Source organism: Fusarium odoratissimum (genome assembly GCF_000260195.1).
Source record: "Fusarium odoratissimum NRRL 54006 unplaced genomic scaffold supercont1.39, whole genome shotgun sequence".
NCBI classification, from domain to species: domain Eukaryota; kingdom Fungi; phylum Ascomycota; class Sordariomycetes; order Hypocreales; family Nectriaceae; genus Fusarium; species Fusarium odoratissimum.
In genome coordinates this window covers 37,934-62,968 of record NW_022158780.1, presented here as the reverse complement: position 1 = coordinate 62,968, position 25,035 = coordinate 37,934, and the positions used below count along the sequence as shown (strand labels likewise).

At 49.4% G+C, this 25,035-nt stretch overlaps 11 protein-coding genes across 15 annotated transcripts; 5 read left to right on the top strand and 6 right to left on the bottom strand.

Annotated features, from left to right (window-relative positions):
* Positions 1 to 1,355: 1,355 nt before the first annotated feature.
* FOIG_14191 (uncharacterized protein) lies at positions 1,356 to 3,759 on the top strand. The gene has a single exon (XM_031215399.1). The coding sequence runs from the start codon at positions 1,461 to 1,463 to the stop codon at positions 3,642 to 3,644; it is 2,184 nt and encodes a 727-aa protein (XP_031054793.1). The 5' UTR covers positions 1,356 to 1,460; the 3' UTR covers positions 3,645 to 3,759.
* Positions 3,760 to 3,801: 42 nt separating this feature from the next.
* Positions 3,802 to 5,931, bottom strand: FOIG_14190 (alkaline proteinase). The gene is made up of 3 exons (XM_031215398.1): positions 5,077 to 5,931; positions 4,686 to 5,027; positions 3,802 to 4,633 (listed from the first exon to the last, which is right to left on the bottom strand). The coding sequence occupies exons 1-3, from the start codon at positions 5,377 to 5,379 to the stop codon at positions 4,034 to 4,036; spliced, it is 1,245 nt and encodes a 414-aa protein (XP_031054792.1). The 5' UTR covers positions 5,380 to 5,931; the 3' UTR covers positions 3,802 to 4,033.
* An 873-nt stretch (positions 5,932 to 6,804) lies between these two features.
* FOIG_14189 (uncharacterized protein) lies at positions 6,805 to 8,491 on the bottom strand (the record flags this gene model as incomplete). Its single annotated transcript, XM_031215397.1, has 3 exons — positions 6,805 to 7,533; positions 7,586 to 7,889; positions 7,935 to 8,491. 3 exons carry the CDS (start codon positions 8,489 to 8,491, stop codon positions 6,805 to 6,807), a joined length of 1,590 nt encoding a protein of 529 aa, XP_031054791.1.
* A 635-nt stretch (positions 8,492 to 9,126) lies between these two features.
* On the top strand, positions 9,127 to 10,994 carry FOIG_14188 (uncharacterized protein; the record flags this gene model as incomplete). The annotated part of the gene is made up of 6 exons (XM_031215396.1): positions 9,127 to 9,687; positions 9,748 to 10,021; positions 10,067 to 10,504; positions 10,555 to 10,661; positions 10,711 to 10,807; positions 10,861 to 10,994. The coding sequence occupies 6 exons, from the start codon at positions 9,127 to 9,129 to the stop codon at positions 10,992 to 10,994; spliced, it is 1,611 nt and encodes a 536-aa protein (XP_031054790.1).
* Positions 10,969 to 14,659, bottom strand: FOIG_14186 (uncharacterized protein). The gene is made up of 3 exons (XM_031215394.1): positions 13,740 to 14,659; positions 11,488 to 13,692; positions 10,969 to 11,433 (listed from the first exon to the last, which is right to left on the bottom strand). The coding sequence occupies exons 1-2, from the start codon at positions 14,163 to 14,165 to the stop codon at positions 12,628 to 12,630; spliced, it is 1,491 nt and encodes a 496-aa protein (XP_031054788.1). The 5' UTR covers positions 14,166 to 14,659; the 3' UTR covers positions 10,969 to 11,433; positions 11,488 to 12,627.
* On the top strand, positions 11,204 to 12,197 carry FOIG_14187 (uncharacterized protein; the record flags this gene model as incomplete). Its single annotated transcript, XM_031215395.1, has 3 exons — positions 11,204 to 11,448; positions 11,497 to 11,861; positions 11,935 to 12,197. The coding sequence occupies 3 exons, from the start codon at positions 11,204 to 11,206 to the stop codon at positions 12,195 to 12,197; spliced, it is 873 nt and encodes a 290-aa protein (XP_031054789.1).
* Positions 14,660 to 15,539: 880 nt separating the features above from the next.
* Positions 15,540 to 16,753, bottom strand: FOIG_14185 (uncharacterized protein; the record flags this gene model as incomplete). The annotated part of the gene is made up of 3 exons (XM_031215393.1): positions 15,540 to 16,420; positions 16,468 to 16,615; positions 16,664 to 16,753. The coding sequence occupies 3 exons, from the start codon at positions 16,751 to 16,753 to the stop codon at positions 15,540 to 15,542; spliced, it is 1,119 nt and encodes a 372-aa protein (XP_031054787.1).
* Positions 16,754 to 17,043: 290 nt separating this feature from the next.
* On the bottom strand, positions 17,044 to 17,340 carry FOIG_14184 (uncharacterized protein; the record flags this gene model as incomplete). The annotated part of the gene is made up of 1 exon (XM_031215392.1): positions 17,044 to 17,340. One exon carries the CDS (start codon positions 17,338 to 17,340, stop codon positions 17,044 to 17,046), a length of 297 nt encoding a protein of 98 aa, XP_031054786.1.
* Positions 17,341 to 17,648: 308 nt separating this feature from the next.
* FOIG_14183 (uncharacterized protein) lies at positions 17,649 to 19,373 on the bottom strand. The gene has a single exon (XM_031215391.1). The coding sequence runs from the start codon at positions 19,207 to 19,209 to the stop codon at positions 18,094 to 18,096; it is 1,116 nt and encodes a 371-aa protein (XP_031054785.1). The 5' UTR covers positions 19,210 to 19,373; the 3' UTR covers positions 17,649 to 18,093.
* Positions 19,374 to 19,751: 378 nt separating this feature from the next.
* On the top strand, positions 19,752 to 21,230 carry FOIG_14182 (3-oxoacyl-[acyl-carrier protein] reductase). 5 transcript variants are annotated; one of them, XM_031215387.1, is made up of 4 exons: positions 19,752 to 19,866; positions 19,993 to 20,108; positions 20,155 to 20,727; positions 20,778 to 21,230. In XM_031215387.1, exons 2-4 carry the CDS (start codon positions 20,030 to 20,032, stop codon positions 20,999 to 21,001), a joined length of 876 nt encoding a protein of 291 aa, XP_031054781.1. In that variant the 5' UTR covers positions 19,752 to 19,866; positions 19,993 to 20,029; the 3' UTR covers positions 21,002 to 21,230. The 5 variants fall into 5 exon arrangements, with proteins under 5 accessions (XP_031054781.1, XP_031054783.1, XP_031054782.1 ...); XM_031215389.1 differs by having other exon boundaries at positions 20,003 to 20,108; positions 20,778 to 21,114; XM_031215388.1 differs by having other exon boundaries at positions 19,752 to 19,929; positions 20,003 to 20,108; positions 20,778 to 21,114.
* A 545-nt stretch (positions 21,231 to 21,775) lies between these two features.
* Positions 21,776 to 24,992, top strand: FOIG_14181 (uncharacterized protein). Its single transcript, XM_031215385.1, has one exon. It carries the CDS (start codon positions 21,986 to 21,988, stop codon positions 24,785 to 24,787), a length of 2,802 nt encoding a protein of 933 aa, XP_031054779.1. The 5' UTR covers positions 21,776 to 21,985; the 3' UTR covers positions 24,788 to 24,992.
* The last annotated feature ends 43 nt before the right edge of the window (positions 24,993 to 25,035 follow it).

Here is a 25,035-nt window from a genome sequence, read left to right as displayed (position 1 = left end):
GCTCAGCGTTGTCTAAGAAGATCCCTGTACAAGCATCTCAGCTGAGATAGCTATCATGCAAGGACGGACATGGCCAGAAGCAGGCTGGCAAAGCTAGATGTCAGCTGCACGAGAGAGAATTGGGAAACAACACAAGAAATACTATTGGATCAAAGGGACATATGATTTACGGAGACCTCATAGATAAGCTTTGGCAAAACGGCCTCTTCTACAAGTTAGGTATGGCCTGTCTCAGGTAAAATCCCTTCCGCCGGCTGGCCCGATGGCCCGTTCCGAGCTGGGTGCTGATCGTCTGCAAATCTAAACCTTGAGACATACTAAAGGGAGGCCTAAAATCTATATCTGTGTGTCGCGGTAACAACAGTGAGACAAAAGTTCATCCAGGACGGCAAGGAATCGTTCAAGACACTCAGCTGAAGGCCTCACATCTGACACATGTTCTAGCAATACGACTATCATTACCCAAAAGCAAGTCCAAATAGTGGGCGGAGGCGGTAAAGCTTCTCAAGGAAGAGATCCTGACGTCGGAAGGGATGAGAGGTAAGCTTTTTGGCAGCCAAAGGCCAGACATTGTTTGTGATGGTGGCCCATGAGCTCATGTGCGCACGCTCCGACTCCCCGGCGTCATGGTCAAGTCCTAAGATTGGTATCATATCATGATTTTCCCTCATATCAGAACAGCTTTAGTGGCGTCAGAACATCTGTTTCGGAAGAAAAGGCCTCGACATTCCGTGAGCTAGTGGAAGAAACGCAACCAGTAGACTATCGACGAGAAGGCAGGCATCAAGGCAATTCTTAGGGTATTAGAATGGCTGAGACTATTGGACAAGGGGGCGAGCATAAGCTAACAGTCTACTGAACCTTCTCCTAAAATGTGCTAAACTTGTCGGAGTATTTAATTACTTGCGAATACACCCCCAAGCTTTTCGCTATCCCCTAAGTAGTATCCCTATGATGAGATCTAGCTGAGAGTGCGATTCTAGCGGGACTAAGGTTTGCAATGGCAGGAAGGTCCATTGATATCAAGACTCAGGTTTACGATAGTTTCATCCCGCATCCTAAGAATGCAATTGAGAGACAATCTCTGCTCAGAAGGGATAGTTGTAGATCATACCAGCCACCAACCGGCACAAGTGAGACGAAAGTCCCCATCTGAACCAAAACCCAATAGCAAGTTAAAACAACGAATTTCGGCCGGAATAGCGACATCCGAGAATTGGCGGCCGTTCACAAACGCCAAATATTTCCAGCCGTGGCGCTGCTGGGTCGGGACATACGACTGCCAAGGTATCATGCCGTCAACGAAAGTACGAGATGTGAATGAGGAATCTAAGTAAACACTGACAGCAACTAATCGGACAGGAAATTCTGTAGATAAAAGAGGACTTCATTCGCACTCTAAGTTCGTAATCACTCCTCATCTCCCCATCCTCCTTCACCTTCTCTTTCCTTTCCCAACCATGCATGAATCCTGGAAGACCATCATCGCACTCTCCAGCTTTGCGCTGAGCAGTGCAGCAAAGGACGTTCCGTTCGATGCTCGTCTCATGGTTCAGCAAGCTGGACTGCCTTCCGTTCTTAGTAATGGCTCTAGTCCACCTCCGCAGCTTGACATCCCAAGCACTCGTCCAGCTCGGTCCATCGACCTGAGCCAGATTGTGCCTGTCCAAGATGCTTCTGGTAACAGCCGTTGCTGTCCCATTGGAACTGTCAACGATGGTACTGGCTGTGTTTTCCCTCACTCATCTGTCTGCCCTGAGGGTACTCGTCTTGAGGGAAATACTTGCATCAGCGAGAAGCCACCTAAGTGCCCTGATGGTCTGATCTACAATGGTCGCAACTGTATCGGTACTGCACCTAGCTGTCCTCCTGGTAGCCGGTTCAACGGCGAGTCCTGCGAGTCCGAGGCCGAACCACGTTGCAACCCTGGGTTCAAATATCAGGACGGGAACTGTGTCTCCCTTTCTGAAGCTGGATGCCCTCCAGGATTCACTCTCAAGAACCGTCTTTGTACTTCAAGCAGCAAGCCTCAATGCCCTGCCCCTTTCAAGTACGAGGATGGTAGCTGTGTTGATTCAAAGCCGCCGGCTTGCCCTCCTGGCAGTAAACTCGCCGACGGCAATTGTATTGGCGAAGCCCCTCCATCTTGCCCTCCCGGCTATGTCATCAACAAGGGGGTATGCACCCATGAGTCAAAGCCAAGATGTCCTCCCGGATCCAGCTTTGATGGCACTGCCTGTGTCTCCGAGAAGCCCCCATCTTGTGAGCCGGGCTTCTTCAATGGCAAGGTCTGTGAAGACAAGCCCTCTTGCCCTCCTGGATTCAACCTCGAAGGAAGAGTCTGCGTCTCTGAAAGCAAGGCTTCCTGCCCTAGCGGAACCTACATCGTCTCCGACAAGACCAGTGGAAAGTCGGCCTGCTGCTACAAAAACTTTGACTTCAACGGAGACACCTGCTTCAAGTCTGTTGACCATGAGGATGACTGCCCTCCTGGCACTCACTATGACAAGGGCCGCTGCTGGGTTAGTCCCACTGAAGAGCCCAGCTGCCCTACCGGCGGAAAGTGGAACGGAAAGACCTGTATCGTTCAGTCTGTTCCTCAATGCCGTGCTGGACAGTACACCAATGGACGGTGTATCATCTCTGAAAGCCCTCGTTGCCGCCCTGGTGCAGTCTTCAACGGAGAGAACTGTGTCCTCGAAGATCGCGCAGCTTGCCCTCCCGGAAGCGTTCTTAGCGGCAAGAAGTGTATCTCTAGCACTCCTCCCGTCTGCGAGCCTGGCCACACTCTGACCGGCGATTACTGTATCTCAGAGGAGCGTCCTCAGTGTCCCCGTGGATCCACTGTTGTTGGCCGATACTGCAAGTACCCCGATCTTCCTGTCTGTGAGCGTGGCACCAACCACCATGATGACGACTGCACTTCTTCCGTTACCCCAGAATGCCCAACCGGAAGCTCTTTCAATGGGGTTAACTGCATCTCAAACGATCGTCCTATTTGCAGGCCTGGCTACATCTTCAACGGCGCCACCTGTGTCTCCGAGAGAGATGTCCCAGCCTGTCCCAACAACATGCAATTCGATGGCACCAACTGTGTTTCAAAGGAGCGACCTATCTGCGACCCCGGCAAGTCTTTCGATGGCGGTGCTTGCGTCGATCACTCTGACCCTCAGTGCCGACCTGGTCTTGTTTTCGACGGCACCAGCTGTGTATCCAAGGAGCCTCCCCGCTGTGAACCTGGTACCAGCTGGAACGGAAGCAAGTGTACTTCTGAGAAGAACCCTGGCTGTGCTCCCGGTATGAAGTACAACTCTGAGACTGAGACTTGCGACTCATCTCTCAAGCCCCGTTGCCCTACTGGAACTGAGCTCAGAGATGATATCTGTGTATCAGTCACTCCTCCTCAGTGCCCTACTGGCACTACCAGAAAGGGTGGCAAGTGTGTCTCTGTCGAACCTCCCCGTTGCCCTCGAGGTCTTACTCCCAGTGGTGGTCTTTGCATCTCCACCAAGGTACCTGAGTGTGGCGAGGGCACTATCTTCGATGGTAAGCGATGTGTCATTGGCAAGACCGAGGAGTGTTATACTCTTCACACCTGCCCTCCTGTCGGTGCCCCTGGCCTCCCTGCTCTGGGTGGTCGCTAAAACCTATTTCCTAAATCCCCCATATGTATCAGTAGTACGAGCCTCAACTCACAAATTGACAACTTTCTTTCTCTCAATTTCTCTCTGTCAATGATAAAGATTTCTATGCTTTTCCAATCTACGCTGAAGTGAAATACATATGCCCTAGTAAGTGTAGAGTTGTGTATATTAGAGTATATTATTACAAACTTACCTAAAATTATGATGATAAGTTATACATTTTAGTTCATACTAGTCATGATTTTACCTAAGCTTATGATGATAAGCCTGGGCCAAACTAAATGCGTATTCAAGGGGGTCTATTAAGAGGTAACCTTAAAATATCGGTAGTATTGATTTTACACTATTGATATATTCTATCCATATCCTCTGGGATGATCCCATCACATTTAAGCACCGTTACCATTGTAAGCAACGCTGTTGGGAGAGCCGCTGAGAGTACCAGTGATTCTGCCAGTAGTGGCGAGAGACTTAATACGGTTGGTAACAGAGGCGGGGGTGGAGAGACCCTCAAGGACCTGGAGGTACAGAGCAAGACCGGCAACGTGAGGGCAGGCCATGGAGGTACCGCTGATGGTGTTGGTAGCAGAGTTGGAGCCGATCCAGGTGGAGAGGATGTTGACACCAGGGCCGAAGACGTCGACACCAGCACCGTAGTTGGTGAAAGAAGCAGGGCGCCAGCTGGAGTCGATGGCAGCAACGGTCAGAGCGTTGGGAGCGTTGGCAGGAGACTGGCCAGAGACGGGAAGAGGTCGGCCGGCGTCATCACCGTTACCGGCAGCAACAACAGAGAGGACACCAGAGTTGTAGGCAGCGTTGATGGCAGAGGTCCAGGTCTGAGAAGCGGGACCGCCAAGAGACAGGTTGATAACAGAGCGACCAGCACGGCTCTTGGAGGTGATGTCGTTGACAGCCCAGTTGAAACCAGCAAGAATGGTGGAGGTAGATCCCTCACGGCCAGCGAAGACCTTGACAGAGATGATGTTGGCCTAGAAAGCTGGTTAGTCTCTGGATAGCACGGTTGTAGAATATTTGACTTACCCGCTTGGCGACACCATAGGTAGTACCAGCGATGGTACCGGCAACGTGAGTACCGTGACCGAGGGTATCCTCATGAGCACCACCAACAGCGTTGTAACCAAGAGAAGCACGGCCACCGAAGTTGGTGTGGCTGACCTGGACACCGCTGTCAACGACGTAGGCGTAAGAGCCTTGGCCGGCAGTGGTGTCGTAGATGTAGCTGGTTGAGCCGGAGGTTCGGTGAGAGATCGTACCGAGACCCCATGGGGCACCAGACTGGGTGGTCAGAGCACGGTCAGCAAGCTCGGGCTCCGACTCCTCGTAGCTGAGGTACATAGTGTAGTCAGGCTCAACGAAGGCAACCTATAGCATGTAAGCGATCGAATGACTAAGACTAGATGTTTAAACGAACCTCAGGGCTCTTCTTGATCTCAGCAATGGTGGACTTGTCGAACTCGCCAGAGTAAGCGCTCCAGCTGCTGATGTTGAAAGTCTTCTCAACACCAGAAGTGTCACGCTTGTTGAGGCTGCGGCGGTGGACATCACCAACCCAGTTCAAGTGAGCCGCAACAGAGGAGTCAGAGGCGTCGGGCTTGAGGGTGATGATGTACTTGTCGGGAACAGCCTGTCGCTTGGAGAGGATATCGGCAGGAGCAGCGAGGACTGCGGGGAGCAGAGCTCCAAGAGCCAGAGCGAGGCGGCGGATGCTAGTCATGATGAACAGAGAGATACAAGAGGAGATGAGGCTGTGTGGATGGGGATAGTAAAGCTGATTATCGTGGTGATCTCCAAGTGTATTTATACACAGATCAGCATGAATACACTTTAAGTTGATTGATAATACGATTAGATCCAATCATCCATATCATCAACACCAAGTCTTGCGTGATAGCGTTGAGTTTGGATAGAGACTATTCAGCTTCCTAAACCGTCACGGCGGCCGAGGTGTCCAAGTAAGGAAAGTGATAGTGGGTGAATAGTATCAAGCAAAAGTGCCACTGCCAAGACAGACTTGTAGCGGAGTTAGCCTCGAAATATCTTGGCTAGCTACCTTGTAAGACTATGCTCCTCCTTGATTATGTCGCTGATGATTGGAGTTGGGTATCACGGTCCATAAATCTAACTCTGAAAATGTTATTACTGTTCAGAACGAGTCATCAAGACGAAAATAGCTCATTGACGTTGCAAAGATGTTTGTATTCAAGGGTCCAACGGTATACCAGGCATGAAGGCTGCCAATGCTGGGGTTCAGGTGTAGCCGCGGGGTTATATGCTGTCATCATTTTCTTATCACCTCGAATGCTTGGACCTGCTTAATCCTTCCCGTACCTTTTCTCCTAGCGAACATCGGCCTCCCCCGCCATTTGCTTTGCCATGACCGCTATCTCGTTCGGGGCCGCTCCTCACAAAGGGAAAGGTGCGCCGACTTCCTTGGACGGGATGCACCCCCTTGTTAGGGAAAATCATAGTGTCGATCCGGCAAAGGGAGCAACATAGCGCAATATGATGGGATGAATGCGAGATAGTGCTGAGTTGATCGGCAGTAGAGGCCTCGTGTGACCCTGGTACCCCTGGGCCTAATCCTCTTTCTAATGAGCTCGCGTGATTCGGACACATTACCCATACGGGAATATCCTAAGGTTCTTATGTTTGCACTAGAGAGTATGCTTAGTTTATGCATGCGAGATACCTGGCTTAGCGCTCAGCTAGCAGACAGGGGTATCGCTGATTCCGCGAATCAAGGCCTAAAACCTCATCACTATCTCGGTATTAATGACTAGTGCGATGTCGACCACGGAGGTGCAAATAAAGTGTTGGCGATAGGGACTTTAATTGGAGTGTCAGATAAGCTTGACTATGGTCTTGGCTTCTAGCGAGCTTCTTAAATCGGGTATATGTGAGGACATGATACGAGAGAGATCGTCGGGCCGGAAGTCGTTGGCGCAACTTGGCATTCGCCGCTTTGACCTACCTGTGAAAGTGTGACTCAAGATAGCACGGAGCCGATTAGGATGAGGGGATATTCCAGTCTCATAATTGAGTTTATCTACAGATATCCTATAAAGACAGTACAGATACATTGGATGCCTCTTCCTCTCCTACAGTTATGTATCTCTCCCATTTCAATGCCCAAACCTGGCTAGTCCACAAATACCCGCCGCTCCACCTTGACAGAAAGGGGTCCAGGGTTCGAGTTGAATCGATCAAAGATGACGAAGTTCATCTCTTGGTCTGCCAAGTACATGTTGTATCTCCGTACCATGGTTGAAATCAATATCTGCTGTTCAACAATCGCAATGTGCCTGCCAAGGCATTGACGCGGTCCCTGACTAAACACGATGTAGTACCTTCTGAGATTGGACAATTGCTCTGGGTCAAACCAGCGCTCCGGATCGAATTCATCAGGGTTCTTATACAGTTTCCTGTTCCGGTGAATAGTCCATGGTGAAACTGCAACAGTCGTTCCTTGTTTGATGTGATGGCCCGCTATAATTGCGCCTTGGGGACAGACCACGAGACGTTGCAGAGCGTAGGCAATTGGGGGTCGAAGTCTCAATGACTCGTCAATACATGCTCTCAAATATGGAAGGTCCTTAGCAGAATCGTATGAGACAATTCCGTCGTGATTTGGTCCTAGTCTGGCGTCGATCTCGGCTCGTAGCTTCTCGAAGCATTTTCGATTTGAGAGCAAAAAGTATAGGGTACTTGAAAGAGCAGCAGCAGTAGTTTCGCTACCAGCATTCATAAAGACGATGGACTCAGATAGAAGTCTTTCAAAAGAAAGTCCTCGGTCTTTGCCCTCACGGTCCTTCAGAATCTTGCTCATGAAGTCTTGTTGAGAACGATCTGGCGAGCCGTTGCCCAGTCTCTGAGTGCAGCGTCAGTTAGTTTGCCAACGTCAAGGCTGGCATATCATTTACTTCACTCAACTGGTCAATGCAGACGTTATCAAAGTCTTCGATACCCTGGGCTCCAGTTGATTGTTTCAGCCAGTTCGTGGTATTGCAGAGTCGTTTGGCAAGTTTGACGCATCGTATACTGGATAGCTGAGCTAAAGTCGTAGATAACCTTGTCCCTCGATGGAGTGTATCAATGGTACTGGGGATACAGTATTCTTGCCTTCCAGCAGATTTCGCTCTTGTCGCATCGCCTCCATTTCCCAGGAAGCCCATAGGGAGGCCAAAAGCCATATCGCCGATGACATCCAAAGTGAAGTAGTTGAACCTTTGCCTGATTAGTTTATTGGGTCCCGGCGGAAAGTTTCCTTACCATTGCCGAATGTCTAATGTCTGACCGGAAGGAATATTAGTGCTCTGATCTGCAACACCGTCAAGGTGGTCCAGCAATCTCTGGAAATTTTGCCCGATGACAGGCTCCATATCCGTAACAGTTTTGAGAGCGAATGAGTTGGAAAGGTATTTCCTTCGCTGAGAATGGTCACCATGATCAATGACGTTGACAATATCGCGCTCTTCACCAGAAATCTTGTCATAAAATGTGTCTTTCACAAGCTTTCGAGCTGCAGCATGGCCATATATGTCAGGCACGGCTTCCGGGATGTTGAAGATGATGAGACTAGGCGCAATTCGGATGACATCACCAAGTCTTTCATGCTGACGATGGATACTTCTGGAGCGTCGTTGGAGCCATGTTTCCTTGAGAATCCAGAAATGAGTGGTTGCTGCAAGGAAGCTGGGGGCTGGATATTTTCTCAGGCCGAGAGGATCAAGAAGATAGTAAAGAAGTGGCTTCAAGACAAGGACTGCTACTAAAGTGAGAGGGATAAGGAATGCCAACTCTGCTGTGTTTATCGGTAGCGAAAACATGATAAGAGACCATTGGACAGCTGAATGCGCTGTAGGTCATGTTTTGCAGTAGAATATCTCATAATATTTATATTTGGGTGAGATATATGTGAGAAAACATCGGACATAATTACTCATGTGAGCAATTCTGGTTTAGATTTCCAACCGAGTTTTCGATAGTGGCAGTTGCCAGTCAGCCAATGCCCAACATTCGATCGAAAATACCTCTTTGAGGATCGAGAATGATATCACTCTCTGATGTTGTCGAATTATACTTTGCGGCGTAGTGAAAGGTACAGCATCGGACCAACTGACAAAGAAGCTCGGGCAGAAACACCCAAAGAGGCAATTTAGCAGTGCTGCACCCCGCCCTTTTAGCGTAGCGTAGGCAGCCACATAAAAGTCCCCTCGACCAGATTTTCCTTTATGGGACCTTCAGTTCTCGAGCATATTTTCCCAATTCTGCTCATAATAACGCGGTCATTCTGTCTCCTCAAATTCCTCAAGCAATCGATGCGGTAACATGGGTCGAAGATCACAGCACACAGCCTGGTACACTGCATTCTCTCTGCAGCGTTCCTTGGGTATGGGTTGAACTGACGTAACTCACAGCCAAACATGTCAAGATCGTCATTTGAAATGCAAGTATAGGCTTGATGTTAGAACAAGATATCGTAACCATTCTGATACAGTCTCCAATAGGCAACTCAACTAGCCTACCCTGCTCGAACTGCACCAAGTCTAAGAAAGAATGCAAAGCCGGATCATTCTTCCTATTTCGCCCAGGCATCAAGTCCAAAACCTCCAAGACCTCAAAAACAAGAGATAAAACTCGTCGAAATCGAAGTACAACATTACCACTTACAGAGAACAACTCTGATAGTTTAGAGACATCCTTACCTTCAAATACTGCCTTGTATCTTGGCTCCTCTTCATCAAGAGGTCCACAGGCTCTGACACTGACCCGAGAACAAACATCTGTGCTGAGTTCGATCGACAATGACCAAACTTACCAGAATCCGAGCAATATCCCACTTAGCATCAACGAGCTTCTTTGTAGCGAGATTGATGGTACCCTGCCCAGTGGAGACTGCACTACACCGCCTTTCATAGTGAAGCCCGGTTCCCTCTATCTTGATCGTCCGATCGGACAAGCTATTGACCACCGCGGAGCGGAGCTCTTACTCCACTTCAAGACAGTCATAGCGAAACCATGGGTAAGAACATAATTTAGCCCCTCTAAGTTTCTCTTTTCATCTTTAATCGTGGCTATGTAGTTCGAAGTCACAGATCCTGACTTCACCAACGAAGCTCTTCGACGAGCCCCGAGATGTCCTCTCCTTCTCTACTCATTACTTGCTGTCTCCAGTAGCCACAAAAGTTGGTTCTTGGACGACCCTGACATCGCTCAGGACTATGCGAGATATGGAGAAGAATATCATGAGAAATGCATTAGTTTATTGCTGCCTATGCTCAATGACAGTGAAAGTATTACGGACGGTGCATTTTTAGCATGCTCTACCATCCTCCGATGGTATGAGGAGCTCAGTGGTAAGTAATCGGTATTAGAAAATGGTCATTGCTTACCTTTTTAAGCACCTATCCACGGGAGAGATGATGCAAGACATTTGTTGGGAGGCTACGCATCAGTCGCTGAGTCGTTCAGACAAGATCTGCCTTGGGAAGGGTTCCGACAGGCAGCACTGTGGATTCACCTGCGCCAGGATATTTTCAATGCTGTCATTAACCAGAGGGTACCCAGAACTAACGTCAACCGACTGGGAATCGATCGCAGTTCCTCACCCACAGACGAAACAACTTGGGCCAAGCGAGTACTCTGTCTTGAGGCCGAGGTCGTTGAATACTGCTTTAGCCACGAAGGATCATCAATTCAACGGTATACATCCCTCGAAGTCCGCTTGGAGGATTGGGACCGTCAGAAACCACAAACTTTCACGCCAGTCTTTTACCAAGAGCGTGATCCATCTCAAGGAGTATCATTTCCCATCGTTTCTGTGCTCCTAGATAGTTGTGGTCAGTAATCTTCCCGGGCATGCACCAGTAGCATCTCTGACTACGTGTAGTATTTGCTTTGAGCCATTACTATTTCGCCATGCTTATGATGCTCGTCCATGATCCCCGCATGCCGAAAGTTGGTACTCAGTACCTAGAATGTCAGAAGGAAATCAGAGTCAGACTGACCGCTTCGCGGCTATAGTTTTATGACTGACCGCCTCTAGATAAAAATACTACATTTCCTGAGATTACTGTGTGGTCTCGCCTCTTCAAGTCCGGTTCCGCCTGCCAGAGGGATGACGTGCCTGGCCCTTTCGCTATGTAAGAAAAGACAGGTTGATATCTGGATTGGGGACTAATTTTGTTTATAATAGTCGGGTCATGGATCACAGATCACGCGGAACGAGATGCGGCGATAAATGTCTTGAGGAATGTCGACCAAGAAGATGCCTGGCCAACATCAAGTTTGCGACAAGACTTAAGGGCTCAGTGGGAAAGCAGGGACTAGAATGAGACATATAAAGAGTTTCGAGCTGCTTAATGAAAGATATGCACATATACATACTATTCATGCAAGAATACGAAGGCGTCGGCTGAGACCTCGTGATTACCCAGTCAAGACCCCATGTCTGACTCTACGCCATCGACCTTACGTGGTTTCATCCTAACCATGCTAATTATCCTACAACATACATCGACAACGGAAAATACGGTAAAATGCCGTCTCTCAACAGTTGGTGGTGGCGCTTCCTCGAAAACTATGTCTATGCAGCGCCAGAACCTCCGCCGCGAAAACGCACGAAGCCTATGGAGGTGCTCTGCGTAGGCTTACCCAGGTCTGCGACCGAGTCTCTCCAGACCGCGCTTTTGAAGCTTGGATACGATCACACCTATCACGGCTGGGACATCGTGTACGAGACGCCAAATTACTCATCGAAATGGGTTCGCTTATGCCGAAAGAAGTCAGTCAATATTCTTCATCATTGTGCATAGTTACTCACATAGCGGAGATGGTTCGGCTCGCTCGATGGCAACACTACCATTACAAAAGAAGAGTTTGACGAGGTCCTCGGACACTCTGTAGCTGTCACAGATGCCGCAGGCTCAGTGTTTGCGGCCGAACTCATCGCCGCATACCCCGATGCGAAGGTTGTCCTAAACTACCGCAGAGACTTGGATGCGTGGCACGAGAGTGCTGTGAAGACTCTAGTGAGCGTCCATGAGAATTGGGCTCTATATATATTGTCTTGTCTCGGGAAGATACCGTTCTGGGGCTGGCATGTTTATGAACGGTTTATGTGGCCCGGCCTGTTTCGAGCCCTGGACGGCAACATTGAGACAGGAATTGCGAGGAATGGCAAATGGGTTTACAAGGGTAGGTAACTCGCATTACGTTCCAAGAAGTGCCTCAATGATCGTCAAGAATGGCAGTACTAACCAAACCATAGAACACTGCAACATGATCCGCGGCCTCGTTCCGAAAGAAAAGCTCCTCGAATGGACTGTCGAAGACGGGTGGGAACCTTTGTGCAAGTTCTTAGATAAGCCAGTTCCTGACGGGCCATTTCCTCACGTCAATAAAGCTTCTGGCTGGGAGAATCATGAGGCAGAAGTCACTAAACGATATCTGATGAGTGCCTTGTCAGGAGTCGCTGTCTTATCTGCTGTTGGAATTGCAACAGGCGCCATTGTATATAAAACCATGTGGTGAATGCCTGGCACTGATGAGAAAACGAACCTTGGTGATTCGATGTTGCACCTGGCATACAAGATATCTAGAAAGTGTTCTGATGCCTCAATTTGAACCATCCATCATACTAGATGCATTAAGCTAAGAAAAGTGCATGACGCCAATGAAAAACCTCTCCAATATGGATGTAATCAAACTGAAACCGTTCAAGTCATCAACTCTTGAGATAACCTTCTTCGCTCTTGAACCTCATAAGTCATTGACAACGCTCCTGTGAATACCTTCATACACGATGTCCCCACCCAAACTGTACCCTCAACCAAACTAAACCCAAAAAGACAGGTAGAAGGCGGATCAAGTCGTCACCCCGAAAGCCGGAGATGCTAAACCTATAGCTATTCAGCCGCTGCTCATACCTGCTAGCTCCATTTCAAAGAAGTCCATGATCTGATCAGGAGTGCAATTTGCAACCCACACATGGCCTTGGCGGTTGGGAACTCTGGTAGACCCCCGGATTCTGCGGTCCAGAAACGTTGAGAAAGCCCACTGCACCCTTGTCTAAACGGAAAATGGAATGGTCAACCAGTGTATACGTTCCTGGGACAGCCATCTTCATGTCGACGATCGTTGACCCACCGCAAGGAACAGAAACGGTCTGAATACCCTTTGATGGGTTGCTGGTCACGCCACCATCTCGGTACACATTCTTGAAGTGCGTGCCGATGATGTGGAATGAACTAGTCAGGTTTGGTCCAGCATTTCCGAAGAAGATTCTCACATCGTCACCGACATGAGCCTTGAGAGGATGATCTCTTGTCAAGGCAGACTCGCTACCGTTGAAGGTAACGACTTGGGGTTCTTCACGAAGACCATTGGGATATGAGAACTCAACAATTTCGGATCGTCGACCGTCATCATCAACCTCTGGTGGCTCATGGTAGAACTCGCTCTGCATAACATAATACTCCTTGTCCACGGGTGGTAGGTCATTGCCTTCCGGCTGCACGTACATGAGGCCGTACATGCCGTTGGCAATGTGAACGGGGACAGGCGCGGCGGCACAATGATACACGTAGAGACCGGGGTAAAGGAGCTTGAAGCGACCGACCTTGGTTTCGCCCTCTTCAGCGGTAGTGACAGCGGCACCACCACCAGGGCCAGTGAATGCGTGGCAGTCGATATTGTGAGGATTGCCTGCGGGGTCTTTATTCGTGAGGCTCAGCTCCACGACATCTCCGACTTTGGCCCGAATGAAAGGGCCAGGGACAGTGCCGTTGAAAGTCCACTGTTCGTATTTATACTGGCTGGTCAGCTGCGCTAGCTTAGTTGTAGTTACCAGCGGAACCCTGACAAGAGCAGGATGGTCTCTTGTGATAGAAGGAGGAACATTTGGCGCCGTTGTGAGGATGGCGTCTTCTTTGGGGAGCTTTGAGATCAGCAATGTCTCGTCGTCAACTGTCTCGAAGATCTTGTGCTTATGATCTCCGCCAATAGCAGGTACCATGGCTATGGATGCCTGGGATGGTCAGCTATACTCAAGCCTGAGTCAGTGATGTAACTTACCTCATCATCGACGCAGCATGAAAGAGGCTTCTCCTGGTACGTAGTGGTTTGTTCGTCTTCACAACATCCAACAGCCTTTTCTTGGATCACCTCTGGCTTCTCGTCCACGCAATGGGCACATTTTGGCTTCTCTGGCTTCTCTGGCGCCAGGCCCAGCTTCACTGGCTGGGGGCCTCGTTGGTAAAGATAGTAACTGAGGGCAAGCCCCGTGGATACAGCCAGCGCTGGAGTAAGACGAAGATTACTGACTCGACTATTGGACCTAGTATTCGATGAAAAGGATCTGGCTCCGATCACCGGAGCCCGCCTGGCTGGAAGTGAGAGGTTTCTGATGAAAGCAGTAGAAGCAGCAGCTCTACTGGCAATAGGAAGCAGTTGACTGGTTACTGGAGCAAGGGTCCAGCATGTCGTCACCATGCGAGACATAGTGAAATAGGATAAAGTGGAAGTAGTTGCAAATATTGAATAATTGTTGGTTCAGATTATCCAAACTCTAGCAGTAATCAGACCTGGTCGATCTTTATACTGCGATTACCAGGCCATGATATGGCTCACAAAATAGTACTAGAGCGCGGAGATCTATGTTTGAGTGCTTTGTAATATGACAGCTGTTACTGACGCATGATGGGGCGGACATGGTTTAGTGGTTGACCTTGATTCCATAGCCCTGATCATTGGTGAGCCCGAAATGGCCACCTGAAAACGTCAACTTGCATTTCTCAATGCTGAGCCAAGTAGCTACTTCCCTATAAAATCAGCCCTTTATAAATAGGTTGGGGCTTATTCATTGCTAAATGGATGTCCTTTATTTAACCACACTCCTAAAACAACGATGGTGACGCCCAAGAAACAATATTTAAATTTCAAGGTGGTTAGGGCTAAGCTAGCAGATGTTCAACTAGAAAGGGGAAGGCTAGGACATTTCTCGGCTTTGCGAGAAGCAAGACCACACGTCTTGTGAAGTGGAATGCCTTTCAGTCAGATCATACGTATCATATCATCATGAGAATAGCGCATCTCCGCGGCTCGACGCTTCGCCCTCCAAGTCGAACTACGACTGAAACGGCACCCAATCAACAGTCCTCCACTGTCTCGCCTCCAAGAACAGAATACGAAAATTTGCAACCCCTCGCAAACTTGTTTTGTTAAGTGCGGTGCGAAACTCTATCTGTTATTACCTATGTGTTTGGCGCTTTTATTCCCGAATGGAGGCGACAAAGTTGGAAGAGGAATCAATGATTCTTGCAATGGATTCACTGGTTGCTCCGCGGCATGGACGCTTCATCTTATTTGAGTTCATAGCACAGACTTTGGGGGCAAAAGAACAACAGGCTCAGATATTTCGAGTACCTGTGCTAAGCGGATATATCGGAAGCTTAACATTCAGACCCAAAGCTTCGTGAACAAGTAAAGCAATGATTACTCGTTGAACGATAAGTGAGTCAAAGCACCTGAGTCCGGGAATATTCACCTGGATTCCTCGATGAATTCTGCTCCTGCTTCTTTTCGAATAAACTTTTATTCCTACCATAAAGGACTTGAGGATATTGCCTGATAAGCTACCTTATTTTGGCTGGTAGCTGAAGTAAACTCTTGTTTCGAGACGACAAATTTCCAATTGAACTAGATCTACGAAAACGCTTATAGGTCTGGCAACTAATTAGTATGAATGTGTCTCATTCCATTGTCATTTATATCCCCATTTGTATATCTATTAGCCTTAAGCGCCAATTGGTTGCCTCAACTCTACATAGTTAGAAAGGAATCTATGTAGGATCGGAAGTAAGTCCATAGTCATCTTTAGTGGGATCTTATCTGCTCAACATTTTGCTTATCACCAAAACCAGGTGTTCCACCAAGTGAGCCAAAGATATCACCGATATAATTCTGGGCAGGGATGCCAGCCTCGAATCTGGTGGACCACTCCTCCAAGATCCCCTCAATTACCTTGAGAGCAGTAAGATAGAGATTGCGAGTAGATGGCCCCAAGCCACCTTTGTCCATAACGAAAGGAAGTTGATGGGGCTTATCCTCATGTCCTCGATCGAAGTTGGAAGCAGATCGAATCAGGAGGATTCGCGAAAAGTCAGCCTTCCCTTGAAGTGCTGCGTTCAAGAGACCAGCCAGAAGGGCATTATCCTCCTGAGCTGTCATTGTGTACTCTCCCTGTCCTGAAGTATAGACTCTCGCAACCTTCTCCATAGCTTCAGAGATTCGATGACCATGCCAGAAGGTATTGGAAGACAGAACATCTCCCTCAAGAACAGTTGGATCCTGAGCCGCTGCGTCAAAAACACCACCAGAAGAGTCCTTCCACAAAGCTCGATGTTCAGCAGCTTTGGGTGAGTCTGTAAGCTCAACAGTCTTGGCAACGGAAAGAGCGTAGTCTCTCAAGTCTGCATTAAGCTCAAACACCTCAGAGCCATGCACAATACCAGGAAACTGGTCAGGCCTGTCTGCTCCCATAGGAACATACCCTGACCCCCATTCCTCCGGGACTTCTCTCGCATCAAACTCAAGCTGCGTATCAACCTGAATGGCGAACTTGGCAAAGGCGACAGAGCCAATAGTAGCTCGCTTGGGATTAACGCCTGCAATGCCGGTCAATAAGAAGTATGACTTTGTGAGGTTGAAGAGCGGCGATGCCAGGAGAGCACTGATCGATAAAGACGCGTTGATAACTGTCTCGGGTCAGAGAGGAGGCTTTTGAGGGGGGTTGAATTCTTACGGGCGGTTCCGACTACCAAAAGTGCGACTTCGCCATTCTCTGTGACGTGGATATCTTCGTAGCCCCTAGCCAAGCCCGGAACGCGCACTGTACGAGAGAACTGAAGAGCACTATCAGGAGAAAGCCAATTCCTTGATTCTTCGTAGAACTTGCCACCATTAGTTCAATGCTATCCCAAAAACCAAGTCTCACTCACCATAGCGATAAGCAGGACTTTGGGCGTTATCTTAGCGCCAGTTGGCTGCTGCGCCTGGAGCCCTTGCACGACTGAGCTTTGTGCACTCATGATGCTTCGTATTGGTGGGTATGATCACGGATGGTCTTGATTCTGCTCCTGAAGTTTGGAAAGATTTTCTTGAGGCAATAAGTTGATAAAAGACAAAATGATCTCATTTAAGCCTGGGCGGGGTCGAGATGGCGTGATCAGCGCAACTAACATTTGGGCTCCCTTACTATCCATTTTATCTACCAGCCGAGGCTCACGATCCTCTCGTGTCCACTGCCTCAGTCCTCTAAAGTGAGTTCCAACCAGATAAAGGAACGGAAGCTTCCACATAGCCCTCAATCCGAGACTCGTTAGCAGAGCCAATGCCACGCCCCAAGAATGAAAGCGACGGGCAGAGCCAGTTTCGCAATGTAAATCATCTGCTCTCTTTGATTCTGTGACCGAATGCGCATTTGTTCTTCATAAAATCGCCTTGCTTCCGCAGCAAGCCTCTCTGAGTCGGCAGCTATATCTTCGCCCGACCTGTTGCAGATCCTTTCGATCATGGCCGACACGTCGGCTTTCGAAGCTTGTCGTGCAGTTTGTTCTTTTATATTGCTGGGCTGTTGTCCTGGTCCCGGATGCCCGGTTTTTTTATCTTGTGCCATGGAGTCGAACTGATGGCCTTGGTCGTGGATCAAGCGTCGGAGATCGCGGCGTTATGGGCAGAGTATTGAATGGGTATCTCTATGGTGGCTATTTACCTGTGTAGAAATGATAAATTCTCTCACCCACCTCACATGTATTTTATCTAGAGTGATCATGTCTGCCTTGGCTGAAGCCTAGGCAGATTTGTGATTGTGCAATCAGCCTCAGTCTTAGGTGGCTTGGCCTGGCCTGTGTCACCCTGCAGCCTCATATGCTGCATTCCTCACTACGTCCTTCGTCTATGAATATTTCAACTTCAACCAATTATCCAATACTCTTCGCTGAAGTGTTTCCCTGTTGTATGAGAAGATTAGAGATCTGACATTATCAAGCCTCGGAATCGGAATTGGCTGCCGGACTCGCGGCCGAGCCGAGCCGTGGCTATAACTGTTGGTCTCGGCGAATAAAGGTGCAATTTTGTAAGCTTCAATTGTAGCCGTGCCCGAAAAAGATTTTGATGTGTAGACAGGAGCTAAATGTATGTATAATAGTATAGCTTGCGTGCAGAGCAGCTGTACCATAGAAATGGAAAGTAAAAAAGAGTTGGCCATGCCACAAGCTTTCACTGTCAGCCTGAAAGCCCATAGTTAAATATAAAGAGATGAGATGTGTTGTTCCTAAGTCCTTAGTCATATCTAGATCTGCAATGTCGTAAACTCATCAACACTGGTTTTGATGATGATGATGAAACAAGATCCTGCCCATGATCCCCTTCATACCTTCCTTCGGCCGAAGAAGTCCATCACCTCCAAGCTGCCATGATCAGAGACATATACCCGCTTGTCTCCATCTGTGATATTGATCGTTACCAACCCAGCATACCTTGTATACCACGTCTCCCACTCCTGACTCGTAGTTGGGTAAGGGAAAGACGCGATCACCTTCTCCTGTCCGTCAAAGCGAACCTGCGCAAGGTTGTCACCCGTTGTCTTGACCAGGTAAATACAATCAGAGCTGGTCGGCTTGCCTGTATCTGGCTGTGCGATCTTGACTCCCTCCAAGCACACAAGTTGGTCGTCGCTCACATCCACAAGGACCTCGTTCCCGCGGACGACGAAGAGTAGAGGGACCTCACGACCACCACAGTCTTGGCGGAATCGCACTGAGGCGGAAACTATAGACAGCCCACCCACATCAGCGCGTCCCCAGAGCCAGTTATCCAGGATCGTCTCCATCGGGACGTTGCCCCAGTTGTGATCATGGTAGGCATTGCCTTCAACCTTGGTCTTGGTGTTGTTGACAGTGACCTCTCCGGTCATTTGGCCGCCAGGAACAGCTACGAACCATGAGAAGTGGCAACCCTCAACGTCCCATCGGCCTGAGCCCGGACGATACGATGGAGTAGTTCTCTTGACCACCACGTCGAAACCGAATCCTTCCATCTCATCGGGGTCGACAAAGATGTGATACTCACCCAGCCCATTGACACTGCGGAAGTAACTCTTACGATACTGCAGATCACAATGACCTTTTGCCACGACAATTTCGGCAGGGAGGCTGCCAATGCGCTTATGCAAGTCACAAAGTTTCTTGCCGTCCTTGGCGATGTTCAGATCAATGATTCCCGTCTTGGGACCGTCTCCTTCTGTTATGTAGAAGGAGGCCACCTGGAGGAACCATCCATCTTGAAGATGTGCGTCGGCGTACCACCACTCCCACTCTCCACTTTCGGCACCAGGACTGCGTAGGCCGTCTTCCCAGCTCGCAGGTTCAGAGCTGTCTAACCCGAGCTTTTGCAAGCTCTGGTTATCAGTGAGGAGGTGTCCTCGTGACGATTCAGTCATAGGTAGGTATGTTTGTTTCGAGTATGTTGGAAGCTCTGTAGTCATTGAGAGGAGAAGAAATGTTCAGGATTGAGTTGAGTAAGGGTAAGTATGTATATCGAGTCAATCTTTGACATTTATATATCGCCGTATCACGTACGTCCAAGTGCGATTCATCGTTATTCAGACTTTTCTGACTTGCCTAGTGCTTTCGCTTACTCCAACCGTATGATTTTGGATGCCATCATGCCACTAAGATCAGAACACAACAAATATACTATTAGCTATCAGTTACACGTGTCGATTTAAGCTTTTGATAGCTAAGATACCGGGATGTCTTGTCGTTCCGCAGCTTCCGCGTAGAGCATACTCGGGTGCTGCCAGCAAACCTCGCTGAGCTTCTACACTGATATTGGTTGCTTGAACCCTGTCCAGTCTTTCATGATGACATCATTCAAAAGTTTATACAGTACCCAATTACTAGTAGCTAGTATGCTTCTCTTTCTAGTATACGGTTCAGGCGGTAGTAACCTCGAGTCTCGGAATTGCAAGCGACCTAGTGGAGTTCTCGGCCGAACCGAGCCGCGGTTATGGCTGCCAGTCTAACCTACGCGGAGGTCCAACTCCATAAGAGTATTCATATAAATTAAAATTAGGGACTGGGGTACAAAGAAACATATAATGAAAGCAGAATATTGCGTGCGACGGGGATCATAGAATACTGTAGGTGTTGGTTGAGATGAGAGCGGGGTTGAATCGATAACGAGGATATGACAGCTTGGCTGCGTAAGCGGGGCTTGACGATCAATGAATTGCCTCAACTTTCGAGATCCCCGACTAACGACTCAGCTCTCTATAGAATCCATTCTCGAACCACATAGCAATCATGTCTTCAGAACAACTCAGCGCTGGCTCACTCTTCAGCCTCAATGGCCTTGTCGCGGTCGTGACAGGCGGAGGTTCAGGTCAGTGAACCCCTCAAAGCACAGATCACAACTGATCGTATTACAGGCATCGGCCTCATGTTCGTCAAGGCGTTACTCCAAAATGGTGCCGCAAAGGTCTACATCGCTGGTCGAAGGAAGGAAAAGCTCGATGAAGTCGCCAGCTCATTGGGCGACAAGGTCGTTGGGGTCCAGTGCGACGTCACCTCCAAGTCAGATCTGCAGAACATGGTCTCTCAGATTGAGAAGGACATTGGGTACGTCAACCTGTTGGTGTGCAACTCTGGTATTGGAGGACCTCAGGTGAAGCCAATTACTCCCGAAACAACCTTGGAAGAATGGGCCAAGTCCAACTTTGACACTGATTTCGGCGATTATGTCAACACTTTCGCCATCAATACCGCGTCGGTTTGGTTCACCAGCATGGCTTTTCTCCCACTTCTGAAGAAGGGCAACGAGAAGGGAAATGTCGAGCAGACGTCACAAGTCATTGTTACCAGCTCCATCGCCGCATTCAACAAGAAAGCCCCCGGCGGTTGGGCATACGGGCAGTCCAAGGCTGGAGCTGTTCTAGCAGCCAAGCAGCTTGCCGTTGCCCTTCCCCAGTGGAATATCAGAGCCAACTGCATTGCTCCTGGATGTGAGTCAATTCATGGAAATCTCGAAAAGTGGCATTCTAACGTTTCACAGTATTCCCCAGCGAGATGTCAGAGCCAATTGTCAAGATGTATACCGACGAGTCAGGACAGCCTGGTGCCGTGCCAACGTCAATGGCACCGCTTCGAAGAATGGGAGATGAGAAGGATATGTCAGGAACTTTTCTATATCTAGCATCTCGGGCGGGTGGATATTGTAACGGCACAGTTATAGTCGTCGATGGTGGTCGCTTGAGTAACTTTCCGACCACGAATTAGGACAAGTTCTTGGACCGCAGGACAAGATACATTAAATACAAAATTACAATAGTTTCTGTATTTTTATTCCACCAATTTCAAGGTATTTTGTCTATATCTAAGAGTTTTCCAGAGGCAATCCTGGACTCGTTAGAATTGGTACCTTATTCCGGCTGGGGTTTCTTACGATACTGAGCCAATCACGCTTCAAGATGGATAAACTGTAAGTTTCTCTATCATCAAGCAGAAGATCCATCCTCGCGCTGTGTCTCGATTGGCAATTGCCGAGATCTCACATGAAAAAGATCGGGCTTGCAGGTTGGTACCCGAAGTGCCGTTCGATGAACTAGGACTTTACCTCCAGTCACAACAAAATTGCTCATTCGGGACTGGTGAAACCGGCCTGCAATGACTGCATGATTATCACATTCGATGAGCCATTAGAGCTTCAATTATATGACGGCTTGGTAGGCTCCTCGATCGTATTCACGATACACCGCATTCCAAGTCACCCGATTGCTGCCTTGAGGGATCTGCTAGCCGTGAATCCTCAAACGCCATCTCAGGAACCATTGGCTCGTTAGCGGGGGATCGCTGAGGTGAGACTGAGCTGGCGGGAGGCCCATTTAGTGGAGACGGGAGATGACAAAAAGCCTGAAACTGTAAACGGCGAATTCATGTGGAGGCGAGCTACTCCTTTTCTGACACCCAGGCGACGCTTGGGCGCTTCGCCACAGCCCTCAGCGGCATTGCTGCCTGTAGTCCTACCAGAGTACAGGGGGTTTCTGTGCAACACGGACGGGCAAGTGACTCAGCCCGGCAAGGCATCTTGGCAATCATCGTCGTATCGAATTCACGATGATAATGCATGCAGGCATGCGCGAGCTGCCTGATTAGGCCAGAGGCCTTTGCAATGTGCGTTTTGTTATAAGAGACATTCGTATCCAGGTCTTAACACCATCATCTTCATTCACACCAACTCCAATCATTTCTCCTTCATTCACAATGGCGCGTACTTCACAAACAAGGGCTACCAAGCGTGGCGGCCGTCGCAACACCACAAACAACACGCGCAACACACGCAATCACAAAGAGAATGATCTCGAATACATGGCTCTCAAGCAAGAGGCAGAGCGACGCGAGCGCATCCTCGCTGACCGACGCCGAACTGCTGCCAAATGGCGCCCCAAGATTCCCGAAGTCCGAAAGGTCAACTTTGAGAACTTCAAGAACAGATTCCAAGACATCGATGAGCCTGACTATGCCATTGACGTTCTGATGTCGGGTACTGGTACCCAGGCTCAGATCCGTCGTGAGCATGGTCTTCGTCGACGTGAGGAGATGGCTCGTCTCCGTCAGAAGTACATGTATTACCCTGGCGGTGGTGTTATTGAGACGCCTCATCGCAAAACCGATGCCTATGAGAAGGCTCGACGCGAGAAGGATAGCCAACCATCTTCCGACTCTGAGATTCAGCGCATTCGTATCCAGTCCCAGCCCATCTTGGGCCACTTGACAGCTCTTATGAACGACACCGAGAAGCGATCGTCTCCCCGAACATTTATGCGACCCTTCAAGACCCTGGTTCACTTCCAACCCAAGATGCGAGAGATTCTTGCGACTCTTGAGGACAAGTGGGCTGACTTCGAGGACATTGGTAGCGAAAGCTCCGAGGCTGTCGATGTCGCTGAAGAGACTGAGGCAGAGGTTGTCGACGAGGAGGACGCCGCTGAAGATGGTGATGATGTCGCTTCTCAAACATCTGAGGCTTCAAGCATTGAGTCGGTCGACTCCGACGCCGACGAAGATTACGACAATTTGATGGACAGCCCCGAGGCGCTTCGCGACATGCGATGCTACGTTGACTTTGTCGACAAGGAAGTCCTTCCTCTTTACAACCGCTTCGAGGGCTCTACCGCCGACCGCGTCAAGTTCGACGATCTCTGGTCCCTCTTCCGCGTCGGCGACCTCATCTACATGCCTGCATCTGGCGAGACTGGCGGTCGTTACCACGAGATCTGGCGTGTCTACAAGGTCCGAAGCCCCGAGCCCGAGACATCCTATCCCACCTCTGGCTGGGACTTCTTCGCAGATGAGCAGCAGATCGACGAGAACTCCAAGTTCAAGATCTCCGCTTATTACATCGATCACGACGGCAACACCTTTGGCGCTGTCCGGCGCAAGTTTGAGATTGAGTCGTTCATTGGAGAGCGATCAATTGACTCACTCGAGGCCTTCCCCATCCGATACCGCCACGACTACAAGCAGCTTCTCAGCTCAATGCAAGACCAGGGCCGCAAGTTCATCAACTACTTGGAAGATCGCCATCAGCAGTACAGCGCCTGGACTTTGACCAGAAACCCCCCTTCTCATCGCACCGAGCCTGAAGAGGAGATCCTCGATAACGAGGACTATGAGAAGATGCGACATCCTGAGTTCGTCGAGAGTGATGTCATCGTCGATCTCACAGAGGCTTACCAGAAGATGCCTGACTGGCGCCCGCGATTCCATCAGCTCACGATCAACAAGTCTTCCCGTTGCGAGATCAAGGATGACGAGATGCCTATCCAGCATTGGTTCAACGGCACTCGCCAAAACATGGCATACTCTCAGAATGAGATCATCCAACACGCCGATGGTGTTGAGGCCCGTCAGCGAAGGGACAACCTTGCCGTTGACGCTTTCCTCCGCGTTCGTGTCAAGGGCAGCCGAACCTTTGAGACCAACCCCAAGGCTTTGGAACTTCGCGATGAGGATCTTGTTCTTCTTCCTAAGCGTATGTTCGCTTATGCTCTTCGCGAGCGTCGCTTCTTGCCCATCGATCTCAATGTCCTCAAGCCCGTGCGACGCGAGCCTGGTGTCTTTGAGAACCTTCGCATTCAGAGCGATTACAAGGATGTCGTCCGTGGACTTGTCATGTCGCACTTCCAGCGAAAGGTTCTTGAGCGCAAGTATGCTGATGCCGCGACTGAAGGTCCTAGCCAGGATCTGATCCAGGGCAAGGGCCGTGGTCTCGTTGTGCTTCTGCATGGTGTTCCTGGTGTTGGAAAGACTGCCACCGCTGAGGCTGTCGCTATGGAGAACCGCAAGCCACTGTTTGTCATTACTTGCGGTGATCTTGGGCTTACACCCCATGAGGTTGAGTCTTCGCTGAAGAACGTCTTCCGCCTTGCTCATCTCTGGGACTGTGTTCTTCTGCTTGACGAGGCGGACGTGTTCCTCTCTCAGCGATCCAAGCAGGACATGAAGCGTAACGCTCTTGTCTCCGTCTTCCTCCGTGTTCTTGAGTACTACAACGGTCTTCTCTTCTTGACTACCAACCGAGTCGGTACAATCGACGAGGCCTTCAAGTCTCGTATTCACCTCTCCCTGTACTACCCTCCTCTAGACAAAACTCAGACCCGCGACATCTTCCGCCTCAACATCGGCAAGCTCAAGCAGATTGAAGCCGAGCGCCACCGCATGACCGGCGAACCCGCTCTCGTCATCAAAGAGAACGAGATCATCGACTTTGCCGCCAAGCACTACGAGGAACTGGCCCGATCAACTGGATGCTGGAACGGTCGACAAATCCGAAGCGCATTCCAGATCGCGTCCAGTCTCGCCATCCACAACTACGCCAACCAGGCTGAGGCAGCTCGATCCCGCGGTCAGAGCCCTCCTGCGGCTCCTGTTCTGGACAGGACTTGGTTTGAGAAGGTTCAGATGTCGACACAGAGCTTTGACCGGCACATGAAGAAAGAGGCTGGTAGCTATGACTCTGAGATGCCGATGCGAAGCACATTCCAGGAGAGCAAGTTTGACTAAGGCTAGGGATTCCACAGCTGGACTGGGAATATGATTGATCACGACTGTTTTCGTTGTTTCCTTATTTTGGCGTTAGTAATTATAAGAAAGTCAAAATTAACATCCTTCGAATTTGAGATGAACAATACACCACAATTCACGTAAAATCGCATCAGACTCTGAGTGGTTCGAGATAGATTAACAAATTCTCTGAATTATCTCTTGACCTGTTTCTATTTCAACGATTTGTGAGCCCTTTGCTGTCGCTT